This window comes from Rhea americana, unplaced genomic scaffold (genome assembly GCF_003343005.1).
Source record: "Rhea americana isolate MKP2758 unplaced genomic scaffold, rheAme1 scaffold_13, whole genome shotgun sequence".
Taxonomy (NCBI): domain Eukaryota; kingdom Metazoa; phylum Chordata; class Aves; order Rheiformes; family Rheidae; genus Rhea; species Rhea americana.
Genome location: NW_028185372.1, coordinates 1,521,890 through 1,536,727, shown reverse-complemented (window position 1 = coordinate 1,536,727; position 14,838 = coordinate 1,521,890). Strand labels below are relative to the sequence as shown.

General features: G+C 39.4%; 2 protein-coding genes across 2 annotated transcripts; one reads left to right on the top strand and one right to left on the bottom strand.

Annotated features, from left to right (window-relative positions):
• Positions 1–1,257: 1,257 nt before the first annotated feature.
• Positions 1,258–6,072, bottom strand: BRIX1 (biogenesis of ribosomes BRX1). The gene is made up of 10 exons (XM_085326313.1): positions 5,896–6,072; positions 4,839–4,950; positions 4,391–4,434; positions 3,763–3,833; positions 3,291–3,340; positions 3,127–3,200; positions 2,983–3,033; positions 2,604–2,705; positions 2,001–2,129; positions 1,258–1,699 (listed from the first exon to the last, which is right to left on the bottom strand). Exons 1-10 carry the CDS (start codon positions 6,043–6,045, stop codon positions 1,436–1,438), a joined length of 1,047 nt encoding a protein of 348 aa, XP_085182439.1. The 5' UTR covers positions 6,046–6,072; the 3' UTR covers positions 1,258–1,435.
• A 52-nt stretch (positions 6,073–6,124) lies between these two features.
• Positions 6,125–12,586, top strand: RAD1 (RAD1 checkpoint DNA exonuclease). The gene is made up of 5 exons (XM_085326314.1): positions 6,125–6,471; positions 7,997–8,105; positions 10,043–10,301; positions 11,915–12,013; positions 12,313–12,586. Exons 1-5 carry the CDS (start codon positions 6,277–6,279, stop codon positions 12,494–12,496), a joined length of 846 nt encoding a protein of 281 aa, XP_085182440.1. The 5' UTR covers positions 6,125–6,276; the 3' UTR covers positions 12,497–12,586.
• Positions 12,587–14,838: the final 2,252 nt, after the last annotated feature.

The following is a 14,838-nucleotide window of genomic DNA, read 5'->3' as shown; positions in this document are numbered from 1 at the left end:
CTCTCACACTTGCAGTAGTGGCCCTGCTCTAGCAGCCCTGCTCCTGGACCCAAGGTTCCAGTTTGTTAGTGTTTGGGCTTGCAGGTCTAGAAGAATCAAGGGGCTGCTACCTTCCCTGTTATTAATGCTAGATTTTGCTTTTTGGGGCTTCCAGTTTCATCAAATCAAATGCATACAGCTGTTTGCAAAAATGCTCAAGAGTGTACAGGTACTTTCATGCAGCCAAAACASCTCCATGCTGTTAACACTTTCTTTTGAAACCTGTGGTCTTTAGAGATTGTTGGCCAAGTCACTTTGCTTTGGCTTAAGACACAGATCAGCTCACATGTGTGAGTTCACCAGCTGTCAAACAGAACTACAGGGAACCAAACTTCAGACTTCCTGCTGTTGATCAGTATACAGCAGCCAATAGAGGTATCAAATTTGGCTGCACTCAGACACATTTAGCTAWAAGCAAAATCAAGCCAATATTTTTTATAAGTACATATTATGCAGTACTGGAAGCTTACTTGCCATTTTAATTTGAAAAAAGATCTATATAGACTCATTCTTTGAAAAACAAGACTCAAACTATGTWAGTATACAAAATTGAATGGAGAGAGGTTTTTTGGTTTTGTTTTTAAGAACAAAGCAAAGAAAGTTAATCGGCATATGTAAATGCTGAAAGCAATTTTTTTTTTAATACACAATCAGTGCCTTTAAGCACTGTTGCTGTAACAAAGGACAGAGAATTCTATTTCAAGGTTGTGTAGGCATGTGCTTTTAGTACTCTGAATCATAAGCAGCAACATACCTTTTACCTTTAGGGAACATGCAGTGAATTTGGAATAAAGGCCTACTTCTCCCCTATAAGCACATTTCAGGTCCTAAAAACATGACTAGGAGCTCCCACAGACAGGAGTGGCAGCTCTTCTACTGTTAATAAAAACACAACCAGCCATAACCCTTGCCATTGCCTAAGGATTACAGGGTATAGTAAGAAACAGCCGTCTAAAAAGAGAGAACTTGCAACTTTTTTAAAGGATTRTTGACTACTGTAAAGGACTATGAAATATGAATTCTGAACTCTGGCTAATGATGAGCACCAAAGACTACCTAGTTATTTTTATTCCTTGTATGTTACAGTGAGTTGTTTCTCAGAGCTATTTAAGTGTAAAAAGCAGAAATATTTTGACTTTCTTATTTCAGCTTCCATCTTGACATGTTCTTTTTGAAAACCCATAATCAGAAAGAGAAAGACAATAAAACAATACAAACTGAATCTTAATAAAGAAACTGTTGGGTTTTTTTTACTCAAAACAAGTCAAATTAGTTTTGTCTGTAAAAACAAGTATTTACAATATTAGGTGAAGACAGCTATGAAATATAGCTAGGTATAGATATATCAGTTTAACAGATGACTTTGCAGTCTGCCTAATTTTGTCATTTGTAACATTTATCCTTCAATTCTGAAAAGCTTTTTTTGCTTTTTTCTTTGAATTTTGCGTGGCTTCCTTTTATCTTTTACGGTTGCCTTCATTTCTGGTTTCACAAGCTGCACTTCCATCAGCTTTTCTTCAGCTGGAGTCTCAAAGACAGTTTCAGTGGGATCTTCTTCAATAAGTATCTTAGTTTCTTTTTTCTTAATCTTTTGTACTTCTTTCACTTGCTGTTTCTCTTTAAATCTAGCAGCCATTGATAATCTTATCAACCGTCGATGCTATAAAAATAAGAAATYAAATTCAAGCAGGTGTTGAAAAAGTAAGATGGAAAAAACTCAGGTACCAAAGAAACAGGTAGAGATTTCTCTGCCTCAAACTCCTCAGTATAGTGTTATCTTTTTATTGATAGGAATTGAGTCCTTCCTATTTATGCATGGTTATTCTATTTTTAACTGTGGTTAGTTAGGGCACTCCCTCCTACAAAGGATTCCATAGAAAGGAACACGTGGTCCTTTTGCATAAGGAGCTTGCAAGACTTCAAATGAACTGCTAAATGAAAGAAAGGACAAAGCTGCTTACCATATTTGGAGATTGGTAATAGGGATTTTCATATAGAGTTGGTCCTCCAAAGCTACCCTGGAATATTTTGATGAGATTTAGAACAAAACGAGGCCCAATTTCCACTAGAGATGCATCCTCTTCTATGATCTGCAATAAAAAGAATGTTACTCTTTTTTTCATGGATTGAATCTACATATATGACCTTGTTGTCATACTACATACAGTGATCCATGACAGAATTCAAATCCAGCTCTAGTGCTGCTGAAACTGGTAAGCTAGACTTGTACAAATACAACTCTATATACAAAGCAGTTCCTTCAGGTATAAGCAAACAGCAAGTACTAGATACTTGTGAATTCCTCCTTTGGAAAATAAGAAGCCACACTTTGAGCCAAAGCACTAAATAAAAGTTAAAAGACAAGTGAAGTTTGGGCTTCACTTTGGCTACCATTTCCTATCATGAAGGCAACCTTTACRGAATCAGAATAACTGAAATTTCTTTGTGCGAGCACTGAACATCAGCATATCCTGATAGTGATTCTTCTCAATTTATTGTAACTAATGGATTTGATACGAAGTCATTTCATAGCACCATTTGAAGAGCCAAAGAGGACCACTAACCTGGTAATTCCGAAACCAGATCCTCTTGTCTGTAATGGTGAATGTGAATACGTGATCTACAAAGGGCTGGCTCTTGGGATGATACTGTGGTGTACTAAATATCTGTAATAAAAGGCAATCTTTTCTAAATATCTCTAATCATAAGAGGTCAATCATATACRTGGCTTATCTTTAATTCGTCTTAATTTATTAAGATCCAGATTCCAGGTTAAATAAATAACCTAAACACTAGCAGTCCCAGTGACCTTAAGCACAACATCCCCACAGGATTAGGTTCAAGTTCAGAAGTGTAAAATTACTACTTAAAAATAAATAAATATGTTGCCAAAGGCCATTTCCAAGAAGGAAGAAACACCAGACAAGAGAACTACAAACTAACCTGAATAAACAACTCCTTTAACAGGGCGTAGTGTGGCTCCTTGTCAAATGTCTATAAAAGAAAAATGTAATTTTACATACAAAACAAAATGTAGTAGTACAGAAAATGAAAGCATAATCCATGAAACACAAAACCTATACGTACTGGATCAAAAGACAAAAGGGGCCGTGAGCCCCTTAAGCAGTTTCCAGTCATCTTCAATTCAGCCAGTGTGTGAACTGCAATTATTAAAAATACCATTTTAGTATTTGGAAAAAAAAAACATACAGACAAGAAAATAAAAAGCCCAAATGATCTCAACAACTTACTGTTCTGTACTAAGAATTTAGCTGATGGTCCCTGTGGTGTATTTGAAAGCCTACAGGGGAGAGGCAGAAAAAAAGAGGGGAAAAAAAACGTTAATGGCAGATAGAAGGGTGTGCCAGAGTTGCACAGTACAGTCCAACCAATTACTTCTGTAATTTCAACCTCTTTTAAAAGCAATATTGAATTCTTTAACATACTTCAGGTACAATTAATAGGCCTTAAATTGTAACACTCAACAGAAATGCATTGTATGTATACTTGTTTTTTAAATAATTTTATAAAATGTTTTGGGAAAAATCCAGTAAAACCACCATGCATTGTAAATTCACATTCCCTCTCTAAGTATGGGATTAGAACAGATTTAACTAAGCAATGCTATTTTATACATCTTCACTATTACTCCAACAGACTTCAGTTAGAACAGAAGCATACCTAGTTACACACAGAAAGGTAAAATCCAAAACATTTACTTACCACATGTACAGATCCTGTTTCTTTTTGGCTTCAAAAAAGATGCATTTATTGCAGTTTTTTATTTCACAGACCTATACAAAGCATGACAAATTAGCTATTTACAAAATTCTGAGGACATTTTCACAGATTTTCCACATTAATCTCTATGCCCTGCACCCCYGCAGCAAAGTAAAAGTTCAAAACCAAAAAGTCTCATCTTAATTGATTACATCTACTGATCTCCAAACTTCAGTTTAAAGACTTATTGAAAGATCTAAAGTTCCTGTTACCAGTAGCAATAATTTCACTGAAGCTACAAGCAATCTGATGAGGTTTCCAGGACATGAGTATCAGAGCAGAAGCTGTGACAATGGGTTGTTGTTTCAGCTCTACCAATGTCTTACTACATTATTTGGGCTGGTCACTTGTTTGTTCCTTGATCTACCCAAACACAAATTATATCAAAAGTCAGCTTCCAATTTTAACCTAAACACTTCTTTAACATCAATCATTTTCATTTATGAAGTTGCACAACTCATATAGCTAGTATTAATTCCTTTGAACTAGCTGTCCATTGGCTGCCCTTTCTGTTCTACACAGGATTACCACAGAAAAGAAAAAAAATAGTACTAGTTAAATTCTGGATTACCTCATTTATTATAAATAACTTGTCTTTACGGTCCATTTTAGTATCTGGAAAACAAAAATAACATTGAGAATATTTGAAAACCAATTTAACACTTCTTTTTTTGAAGAAATCTGTTCTTTGCAAAAATTTAGTGGCCATAAATGAAAGATTAACTATATCAAGCTGTTTTAGCCATGTGATGCAGAAAATAAGTATGTCAATATGCATATTTGGGTGCTTACAGAACAAAAGCCATAACAATCATTTTCCGGAGAACATTAGGCTATAACAACAGCAGTAAGTTCTGTTGGCTCAGGGAGGGTGGTTGTTTGTTTAGGACACAAGGCATAGTTTTGTCAAAATAATTATGCACTATATAAAAAATAGCACCAAAAAACAAGCTGTTAAAACAGCTGATTTAGAACTAATCTGAAAACATGACTAAGTCAGGAATGATGCTTAGTCCTACCTGCTTTGGAGTGAGGCATCAACGTTCTTAAGTCTTGCATTAAGTGCCTTGTTCTGAAATTAATTCCACGGGATGAGAATATAAGCACCCGCTCCTTGTTTTTCCATTTACCCTAGGAAAATGGCACAGAAGTTAAGCAGGCAGAGGAAATTCCTAGCCTCCGAACTGCTACAACACAGCCAAAATACATGTTTGAACAGTAATAACAGAAAAGCACAACAGAAACATTTATTATTATTACCACTACTACACTAGCACAGAACTGCCCACTTGGGGRAAGTGCTGACGTTCGTACAGAATACAGGAATATATGTTTTTATGGAATGACTCTTATCCATACCACATCACTAATAGAACCTTTTGTGTAGAACAACTGGAGTTTAAGAAACCCATACGCAACACATATTCCCTAAACACTCTCCTCCCTTTCTACAAAAATGCCTGAGCTACAATCTCAAAATAAAACAACATAGCTTCTCTTACAGATAACCATGTAAAAAAGTCTCAGACTTGAACACACTGATTTTTTTTCTTTTTAGCAAATTGCAAGACAGTTAKTGAGGCCATCTCATGACAGTTCTTAAATGAAACAGGTACAATATTCCTCATTTATAACACCACCACTTAGCTGACTAAAATACTTCCGAGATGAGTGCAGCACAACTTAAAACAGAAAAATGCTCTTCCTATCACTGCAAAATGTACCATCAGATGCTACTTTCACGTGTGCTACAGCTACAAGAAGTTATGAGCACCTTCCCTCGCCTGGCAGGGCGGCGGCTTCCCCTCCCCGAGCACACGCACTTTGAGCCCCAGCATCTCCCTAGCAGGAGGAAGAGCAGCAAAACTCGGAATCCACCAACAGCGAACGCCCGACGGAAGCGCTGCGCGCAGCAGCGCAGAGCCCAGCAGCACCGAGCCCGCGACRACGCCTCGCCCGCGCCCCCGCAGCCCCTCGCCGGGGCGCAGCGCGTCTCGGCGGCCGCCGCACGCCGACACACGGGACTTCTCGCGGAGCGCGCGGCCCCGCCCGCTCCGCCCTGCGACCGAGCAGTACCTGGGAGACCGGCGCTGGGATACGGTACTCCTCCGRGCCCGCCCCGTCCGGGCCCGCCTTGGCAGCTGGCTCGGAGGCGCTCGCGTCCCCCTTAGCTCGCTTCTTCGGCCGAGCAGCTGTCGCCCCACGCTTTCTCTTGGCCGCCGCCATCTTGGCTGCACAGCCCCGCGTCGGAAGTCGCTTGCACTTCCGTCTGCTCGCACTTCCGCCCCCGCCGGAACGGCCCGTAGCCGCTCCGTGTGTCCTGGGTGCGCACTCTATGGTAGTGGCGGCCGGCAGCGCGCGCTTGCCGTCGGTGCTGCGGCCGYTGGGCGGCCGTTGGGCAGCACGAGGCGGCCGTTAGGCGGGCGGTTGCCGCGGGCCGCCTGCGCGCCTCCGGCCATGCCGCTCTCCACGCAGCCGCCCGCCAGCGGCGAGCGCTACGTCCTGACGGCCAGCCTGGACAACGCGCGCAACCTCTCCAGCCTCCTGCGGGCCGTGCACTTCCAGGACCACGCGACCTGCTTCGCCACGGCCAACGGCATCAGGGTGACGGTGGAGGAYGCCAAGTGCCTGCAGGCCAACTCCTTCATCCAGGTGCGGCGCCGCGGGGCGGTGGCGAGGCTGCCGCTAGCCGCGATAAGAGGTTTCTTGCAGTCCCCACTGCCGGGCGTCCGCCCTCTCGCTGTTTTACATCAAGCTTCGTAGCGCTCACGCCGCTCTTACCCGCGCGGGTGAAAGACAGGTGTRGAGCACTGTTAGAAACCTTAGGAGGGCCCAGGCTACTTAACAGAGGAGGTGTGTGCAGGGAGTTCACCTGCGAAGAAGGGGAAACGTGAGCAAAACCGTGCAACAGCTGGAGCCGCTGACACGAGGGCAGTGCTCCGGTTAGGCTGCCCTCAGTTGTGCCAAGGCCCCCGGATGAACTCGATGCATGGCTCGTTAATGCCTGCTTACGCTTTGAGTTTGTATCCTCGTTTAATATGTTGGCACCTGAGAAGTCTGTTGTCCTTCTGACTGAACTGTTCTTAGGTTCATGAGCAGTTCACAACATATAAAGCCTACAGCGCCAACAGCTGGAGTGTGTGTTTACTTGTGTCATTGCAAGACTGGAGCAATGGCCTTCTCTTGCCTTCTGATTCTGCCTGTGTCTTTGGCCTAAAAGAGTTTTTTTTAGAGTTTACACATGGATGCAGTTTGAGTGTTGAGCTGTGAGGTGACTTCAGCACATCTGTGACATGCGCCCCTAACTAGTCTGAGAGGGATWAGACTGCTCTGGGCTGTCTCCTGTTTGTCACTGGGCGAAAGCATGTGCATACTCAGGAGGTATCAGCAGCTTTGTGGTAACTACAGGAAAAGAATATCACAAAAGAAGCGGAGGATGATTTCRGCTACTTTTGAAAATCTGGTTACATACTTTTTATTATTCAAAACGTTTTCTCATGCTTTTTGCTGCAAAGCTCTTACTTAAGAATAAAAGTAAGTAAGTCACTTTGTGTTGATAATAGTTTTTTGGTTCAAATTGTGTGTTTGGAGGCAATGATTTTTTTGCTTTTACATTTCCAGCAAATGTTTTTTAAAAAACAAGGTTTGAGACGGTTTCTGCTTTCTTTTAAGGTAGTTGTCATTAGTCCACTTACTGTTTTCATGTGTGGGTTTCAAATTTGTATTTATTCTCTGAAAGTGAGTACTGAGTCTCTCAACACGGACCTGAAAATATTCAAAAATTAGTTTAATGTAATTGTTACAACAAGTTAAGTCTGATCACTTACAGAATTTTGTTTAATCTGGACAAATGTATCATTTATGTCAGATATCTGAATGTTTCTCACTCCAGAAGTAGGTGGCTAGAGACTTGTAACATTTGTGGCTGGTTTKTAAACTATAAACGATAAGTGCTTAGATTTTCATGGTTATGACATGCTACTTCATTTAAAGTGTGACCTGATTTTATTTTACTAATTTCTGTGGATTAAGACCTGCWGGTTTTTTAACAGAAATTGTGTTAAATATAGAAATCACTTTGTATTGCACTGATATCTGAAACTGAAAACTTTGAACTGAAACACAAGCTGTAAAATAATTACCAAAAATTTCCTCATCCCTTTTCTTCTTCTCATAGGCAGAAATTTTTCAAGAATATGCTGTTCAGGAGGAATCTGTGATGTTCCGGATCAATTTGGCTGTTCTTCTCGACTGCTTGACCATTTTTGGTGCAAGTTCTTTGCCAGGTATGATGCATATTTACCTTTATCATGCATATGCATCTCTTGTAACTGCATAGTGAAACCTGTGCTTAGCCATGCTTTGACAAAATTTGTGACTTTCACCATAAGTCCTTCTGGGAATGGCAGTTATCATTATTAAGCGGGATTCACACTGTTTGCTTAAGCTAATATAAGTGTATGCTATARTAACAGCAAATGGGCTGAAGAAGGGATGTGCTGGATCTTAACCTAGTCAGTGTGTCTGGGACCACTGCTGAAAGAGATGCCAGAGGAGGGTGACTCCCTTTGGATCTCTGTAAGGCACAGAAGGGCCACTCTATGTGGCTGCAACCATTTTGTGGCATGAAGTACAAGCCCTCTCGTACCCTTGCTCTGGTTTGGGGCTGAAGATCTCAAACAATTTCTATAACYTTGATAAGAAAACATGGGAATTAATTTATCTGGGTGTCTCCAGGAAGTCACATGCTATGTTTAGGTTGTAATTCTGATGCCAGAGCCAGTACTGACCCCCAGGACTGTGTCTTTACTGTCAGTTTGGCCAATTGCTTCACTCCAGGACCCAGATCACCCACATCACATGAATCCTAGTTTGTTCCAGAGTGCCCTTCACTTAAAGGGAAAACCTGGGCAGAGCTGAACAAATAGTTCCTCTGCAGCCCACTCAAAATAGTCCAAATGGCTCAAAAACATTAGTAAGTGTATACTTGAAATAGGAAATATTCTAGGGCAGATAGATTTATTGGGGTTGAAGGAGTCTGCAGCCATTCCAGTTATCATCATCTCTTCATTGTCTGTGCTCCTGGTGCAATAGCTGTTATGTAGCACGCTTTATTCCTTCCTTCTTCAAGCTACAGCAGCATCTATTTTGTGAATATTATCTCTAGCTTGCAAATAAGGAACTAAGGCATGTTACTTACCTAAAGCCTCTTAAGGAATTTATGGTTGAATTGGTGACCACTTCAAATGCCCTAAGCACACCATCTCGTGTGAATAGAGGGTTTTACATTTTGCTGTGAGGCATATAAAGTATTTTGTCAAGTGTGTGAATTGCAGAAATCAAGTAGACTGTATTACTGGCTTTCAGTGATGAAGGGAGGGAAATTCCTGTCATAATTATGTTTGCAATATTGAGTTACATTTGTTTAAAAATTGTTATTTGTTTAAAAAATGYAATTTTAGCTAGATTTTACTTCCTAAAAATTAAAGTCTTTTTTAAATTATTTTTTGACTTGATAATTGTTCATGAAATGATTTCTCATGCAAAGTAACTGGAATTCAGTCTAAATGTATGAGTGCTACAGGATGCACTGTATACTTTTATGCAGCAGAATGAAACCATGCCAGTTTTCTAAGGCAGTTCTATCATTGCAGCTATGTGTTGAACTCCAGGTTTCTCTGCTGTTTCTGTTCTGGCTCTGACCTAAAGATAGACAATCAAATGTACTAAACTGCACCATAATTTGGAGGACTCAAACATTCAGGTTATGTTTACATAGCAAAAGGAGGTTGGTACCATAGTGCAAGCTGTGGTATRCTAATTTTAGTTTGGACTGCACAAGTAACGAGAGTAGTAAAGAGTGACAATTTAAGRCAGAGTGAGCCCTAGATCTATGGAAGGTTTACTGAATCTGCTAACCTGTTTGCAGGATATGCAGCATCATTGTCACAGCTGGAGTTATCTGTTTGGTACATACCACTAGTTGGATTCAAACTAGTGCGTACATTCACATCATTTCATTTTGCTGCATAAACATAACCCTTTGGAGGAGGGTGTATAGGAGGCTAGACTAACCATGCTGAATTAATGTATGAGAGGCCAGACCAAGCATTCTAAATGAATTCAATTTGTATGTCATGTGCAGATAGTATCTAAATTTCCTAAAGTGGTCAGATGTGCTAGCTAGCTCTCTGAAGAGTGTCTGTTTCATTCTCTTTTTCAGGAACATCAACAGCTCTTAGGATGTGTTACCGTGGTTATGGCTATCCCTTGATGCTCTTCTTAGAAGAAGGAGGAGTGGTGACAGTATGCAAAATTAACACTCAAGAACCTGAGGAGTTGTTAGACTTTGATTTCTGCAGTACAAATGTTGTTAATAAAATTATCCTGCAGTCAGAGGGGCTACGAGAAGCATTTTCTGAACTGGATATGACCAGTGAAGTTCTGCAGATTACCATGTCCCCAGACAAGCCATACTTCAGGTAGGAGAAACTGTGCATTCAGCGTAAATGTTCATACATGGCCTTTCTGCTCCTCTGTGAGTAAGGCCTGGAAGTTTTAGCATGTACTAAAGTGGGAAGCTGTTTTAGAACACTGTTTTATTTTAAGGAAAACTAATGAATATAATAAAGACATGTTATCTTATTACATAGTAAGGAATATATTGACCAGCTTGGTRATGTAGACAATTTAGTATTTTTAATTAAAGTAAAACAAACACAAATGTCCGTTTAAATTTGTTTRGCTGTGTGTCTTATATAGAAACAGATGAGACAACAGCATTTCTGGGTGGGACATATTGTGCAGTCCAAAGAGCACATGTTTCTTGATAGCAATTGCTGGTTTATATCTGCTGCAGCACATGCAACCAAACTGCATGTAGTGACTTAAATCAGAGTATTGCAAAATAAGCAGAGAGGCAGAATGAACAACTGTGTATATGTGTGTTCTGCTCATGGTGTTTTACTGTGTTTCCATCAAGACAGAGGTTCCCCAATGGATGATCCCTGATTCAGCCCATAACATTTCTTTCAAAGCAAATTTGAACTATTTTGGTAGACATATAGTAGCTTAATGTTGTGTGTCGTGTTGCTCTGGCATCTCTAATCTAATAGTGGAACCTAGCAGACATACGCTATGGCCCAGTTATCATCCAAGGCTACCATGATAATACGGCAGTGCATCACTTTGGAAGATAATGTAGCACACATCACTGAAGAGGATTGTGCAAAGCATTATATGTGGCAGCAAAAAAATGTGCTTTTAGTTGGAAAAAAAAAAAATTCCTGATTGATAGACACCATTTGAACCCCTAGTTATTGTTTATTTTCCATCCTATGAGTTTGTACCTTCAATAGCCTCATCTTAAATATTTACTATATTCTGTAATGTCCTTCTTCATAACTTGAATCTTGTTTCAATGATTGATGTTAACTTTTGTTAGTGTTCAACCTCATGCTGTTGGCAACTGAAAATTATGTGACTTGGAGATCTGTGGTCTTGGCCTCAGTAAGATTCAGCTTCCATTAGTTTGTTTTCTGTATACTTTACAGAGTCCGAGTTCATTAAGAATTCTTCTTCAGTGCTTTTGTTTGCAGAGAGTATCTCCCAGGCCTGGAATGATTTTGGGAACACTGACAACTATCTGAAATCATAAATTCAGTCAGTCATCATAGAAAATAAGTGAAATTTCTAGGATTTCCACATTTTCTTTTACTTTCATAGCTAATGCTGCAGAATGGGGACTTTTTTCACTTGCAGTATGTATAAATAGAAACTAAAATATGCTACTGAAGACCAATAGCCAATCTTTCACTGAAGTAAATCAGCTTTGTATGAAACCATTGTCAGATGTCTTAAGAGAATCAGAGACTTTGGAGTGCTTCAGCCTTTTCCTAAATTATCCCATTCTGGCCTAATCCATATCTCCCATTTTGGGAGATACAAAACACTGGTTTTTGTAACTTGCTGAACATTGTCTTGRTAAAAACAGTGTTTTGTAAAACAGCCATAGAGATATATAAGATGACCACTTCTGACAAGTTTTTGTAGAGCTGCTATTAACTATTTTGAGATGACACCTTTTATTTTCCAGGTTATCCACTTTTGGAAATGCAGGAAGTGCACATCTTGACTATCCCAAGGACTCTGATTTGATAGAAGCGTTCCATTGTAAGCAAACCCAGACAAACAGGTTAGTAACTGTGTGCACACTGCACTCTGTGGCAGGTTATATTTTCTTGATGGACAGTTTAAAAACTGCTTTTGCATTAATGAAACATTTATTTTGTTAGTACAGAAATCCCATCTAATAAAATTGTGTGTCTATGATCAAAAGCTCAGTGGTAACAGTGTCTGTCTGGTGGTGTTACCAGGAGAAGATTAAAATATGGTATTACTACTGGGCTTTCCATAACTTTATGGCATTAATTGGGAGTAGTGTTTCAGCTTGTCTCTTTGTAATTTTTAAATGACTTTTTTTCTCCCTTGCAGGTATAAGATTTCTTTGCTTAAACCATCTACAAAGGCATTAGCTCTATCTTGTAAAGTGTCCATTCGAACAGATACTCGAGGATTTCTTTCTCTGCAATATATGATTAGAAATGAAGATGGGCAGATCTGTTTTGTAGAATACTATTGTTGCCCTGATGAGGATGTCACTGAGGCAGCCCTGTAGCTGTGTGATTTAGAGTCTGTGTTTTATTTATGTATATATAAAATTATGTATTTTTTATAGAACTGAATTAAAGTTACAAAGTTTGATAGACTTGATATTACCTCTTTTTTAATGTGGAATTAATACCATGAAGACTTCTCTTGTATTCTCCTGCAACTGTTTCTTAGCCCCCTGACCCAAAAAAGTTAGTTCTAAAAGTGAAAAGATGCTGCAGTGTTCCAGCTTGCTGCTGTGCATTGTGATCCAGAGAGTTAGTGATYCATGGGTAGTTCCTACAGTTTTAGACTGTAGCTGAGCTGAGCTTCGATGTTTGTCAGAAGATGAAGTCCTGCCTTGCACACTTGAGAAACAGTATGTTTGTATGTCATCAACTGATAGCTGCACAATTCAATAGTATCCAAATCCTCTCGGGTTTTTCCTTTTTTGAGTTAAAAATGSTTTTATTAACCATTTTTCAGCACTTGCTTACATCGGCAATTCATTTAGTCATTCCTTTTCACTGACTTCTCTGTAGATCATTTTTGGCAATAAACTTTTTAATTAAAAAGAATTACAGATATTTAAAATTGATCGACATGAATAATTTTAGATATCTTTATCTAAATTACTGTTTATTTTTCAAGTTTAAATATTCATACCATCTCAGTTTCTTCAGTGAAAAACATTAATACTATTGTCTCATTAAGAATTATTAACTCTTAACACACAGTAGTCAAAGATATTTACTACTACTCTGGATGACAGGATAAAAATGAAACTGAACACACGACTTTTTCAATGATGTGATTTATTTTAGAGTATTGAAGTTACCTTGTATTTTATTCGAGGACATTGCTGTGATTTAGTGTTTGCGCTTTTACATAATTGGCTTCAGATATACTAGATTAGTTCTTGAAATGGTAATTTTAGCAATTTCTTCTACCAACAGAGATTCTGGAAAGAATATCATAAGAAGTTAGTACAATCTTCACTGTACCAGTAAGTGATAGTAACACTTCCATTTCACAAATAATGATTATTGCAGACATGCAAGATTTGTGCAGGAATTATATTTGTACATAATAGGACTAAACAGAGGCCTAGACTCATAAATGTAGTTTGGCAATTGTCAACAAATGCCTTTGTGAACATGGCTGTAGGCGGATGAAAACGCAGGAGGCCTTGGCTGCAATAAGAAGTTACTGTGCAGTGAGGCAAGGAATGGACTAAAAGTACACCAGCAGTTCTGTACTCTGTGTGGGGGTGCTCCTGGGGATGTAAGTTAAAGGCTGCTACTACCAGAGCTAATGGTCAAGGAGTGAGAAGATCAGTATGTGGCATATGCCTAGTAATGGGRCGTAGATGCTTAAGGACTCATTTCTGAGCTATCCAAGTAATTTCTGAAAATGAGATTTGAGTTTCCAGAAGTCACACAGATATTCCTGAATGTGTTACCTTTCTGAAGTGTTAWCTTCACAGTTATAACTATCAAAATATTTTAAAATTTGTGAAAAGTTGCATTTGCTAAATCAAGATTTTTCCATAGTGAAAATAAATTTAATGTTGGAAAGATAGCATCCAGTGGCCTGAGCTGAAGCTGAGAGCTGACTAGACTTCAAGTCTTGTAGCTGAGCTTTTTTCAGTGTATATATAAAATAATAAAGGCCAGAGTACAGTTATGGGGAAAAGAAATTGGATTCCTTCCTTTGCTATTTTCATGAATAAAGCATAATYTTCCCAAAGGAGCATCCTTAGAATTTTCCAATGTAAGTATAGAGACATTCTTTTCTAAAAGATTACTGTCCTGTTCTAAACTGTCCGAAATGTTAATAATGCCTGCAGTTTGTGTTACGATGGTAGGTTATATTACATCTGTGTCATTAAACAGAGTAAAGTAAAACGTGCAAAGGGGTGCATGTTAAGAAGAGAATGACTAGAAGGCTGTTGTTGTATCTTTTTGACTTGATAATTTGCTTAAATTCAGTACACCACCACCACCACCACCACCATTGGATTAGATCCAATTTCCTACAGGTATGATGCTGCCTTTAGTATTTTCTGTCTCTTCTACTTGACAAGTCTATTCCTCTTGCAGACAATGGGAAACCTGCAGCAGAAGAAACATTTAGTTCATGGGGGGTGGGGGGTTGTACTATCACAGAAGGGACTTCTCAGAATTTGCCCACTTGCTTTCTTATAACATAGAGAACGGCTAATGAGGAGCGGCTGTGAGAGCTGGGCCTCTTTAGCCTGGGGAAGAGAAGACTGAGGGGGGGAGTCTTATCAATGTGCGTAAGTGCCTGAAGGGAGGGTGTCAAGGGGACGGGGACAAACTCTTTTCAGTTGTCCCGTGTGACAGGACA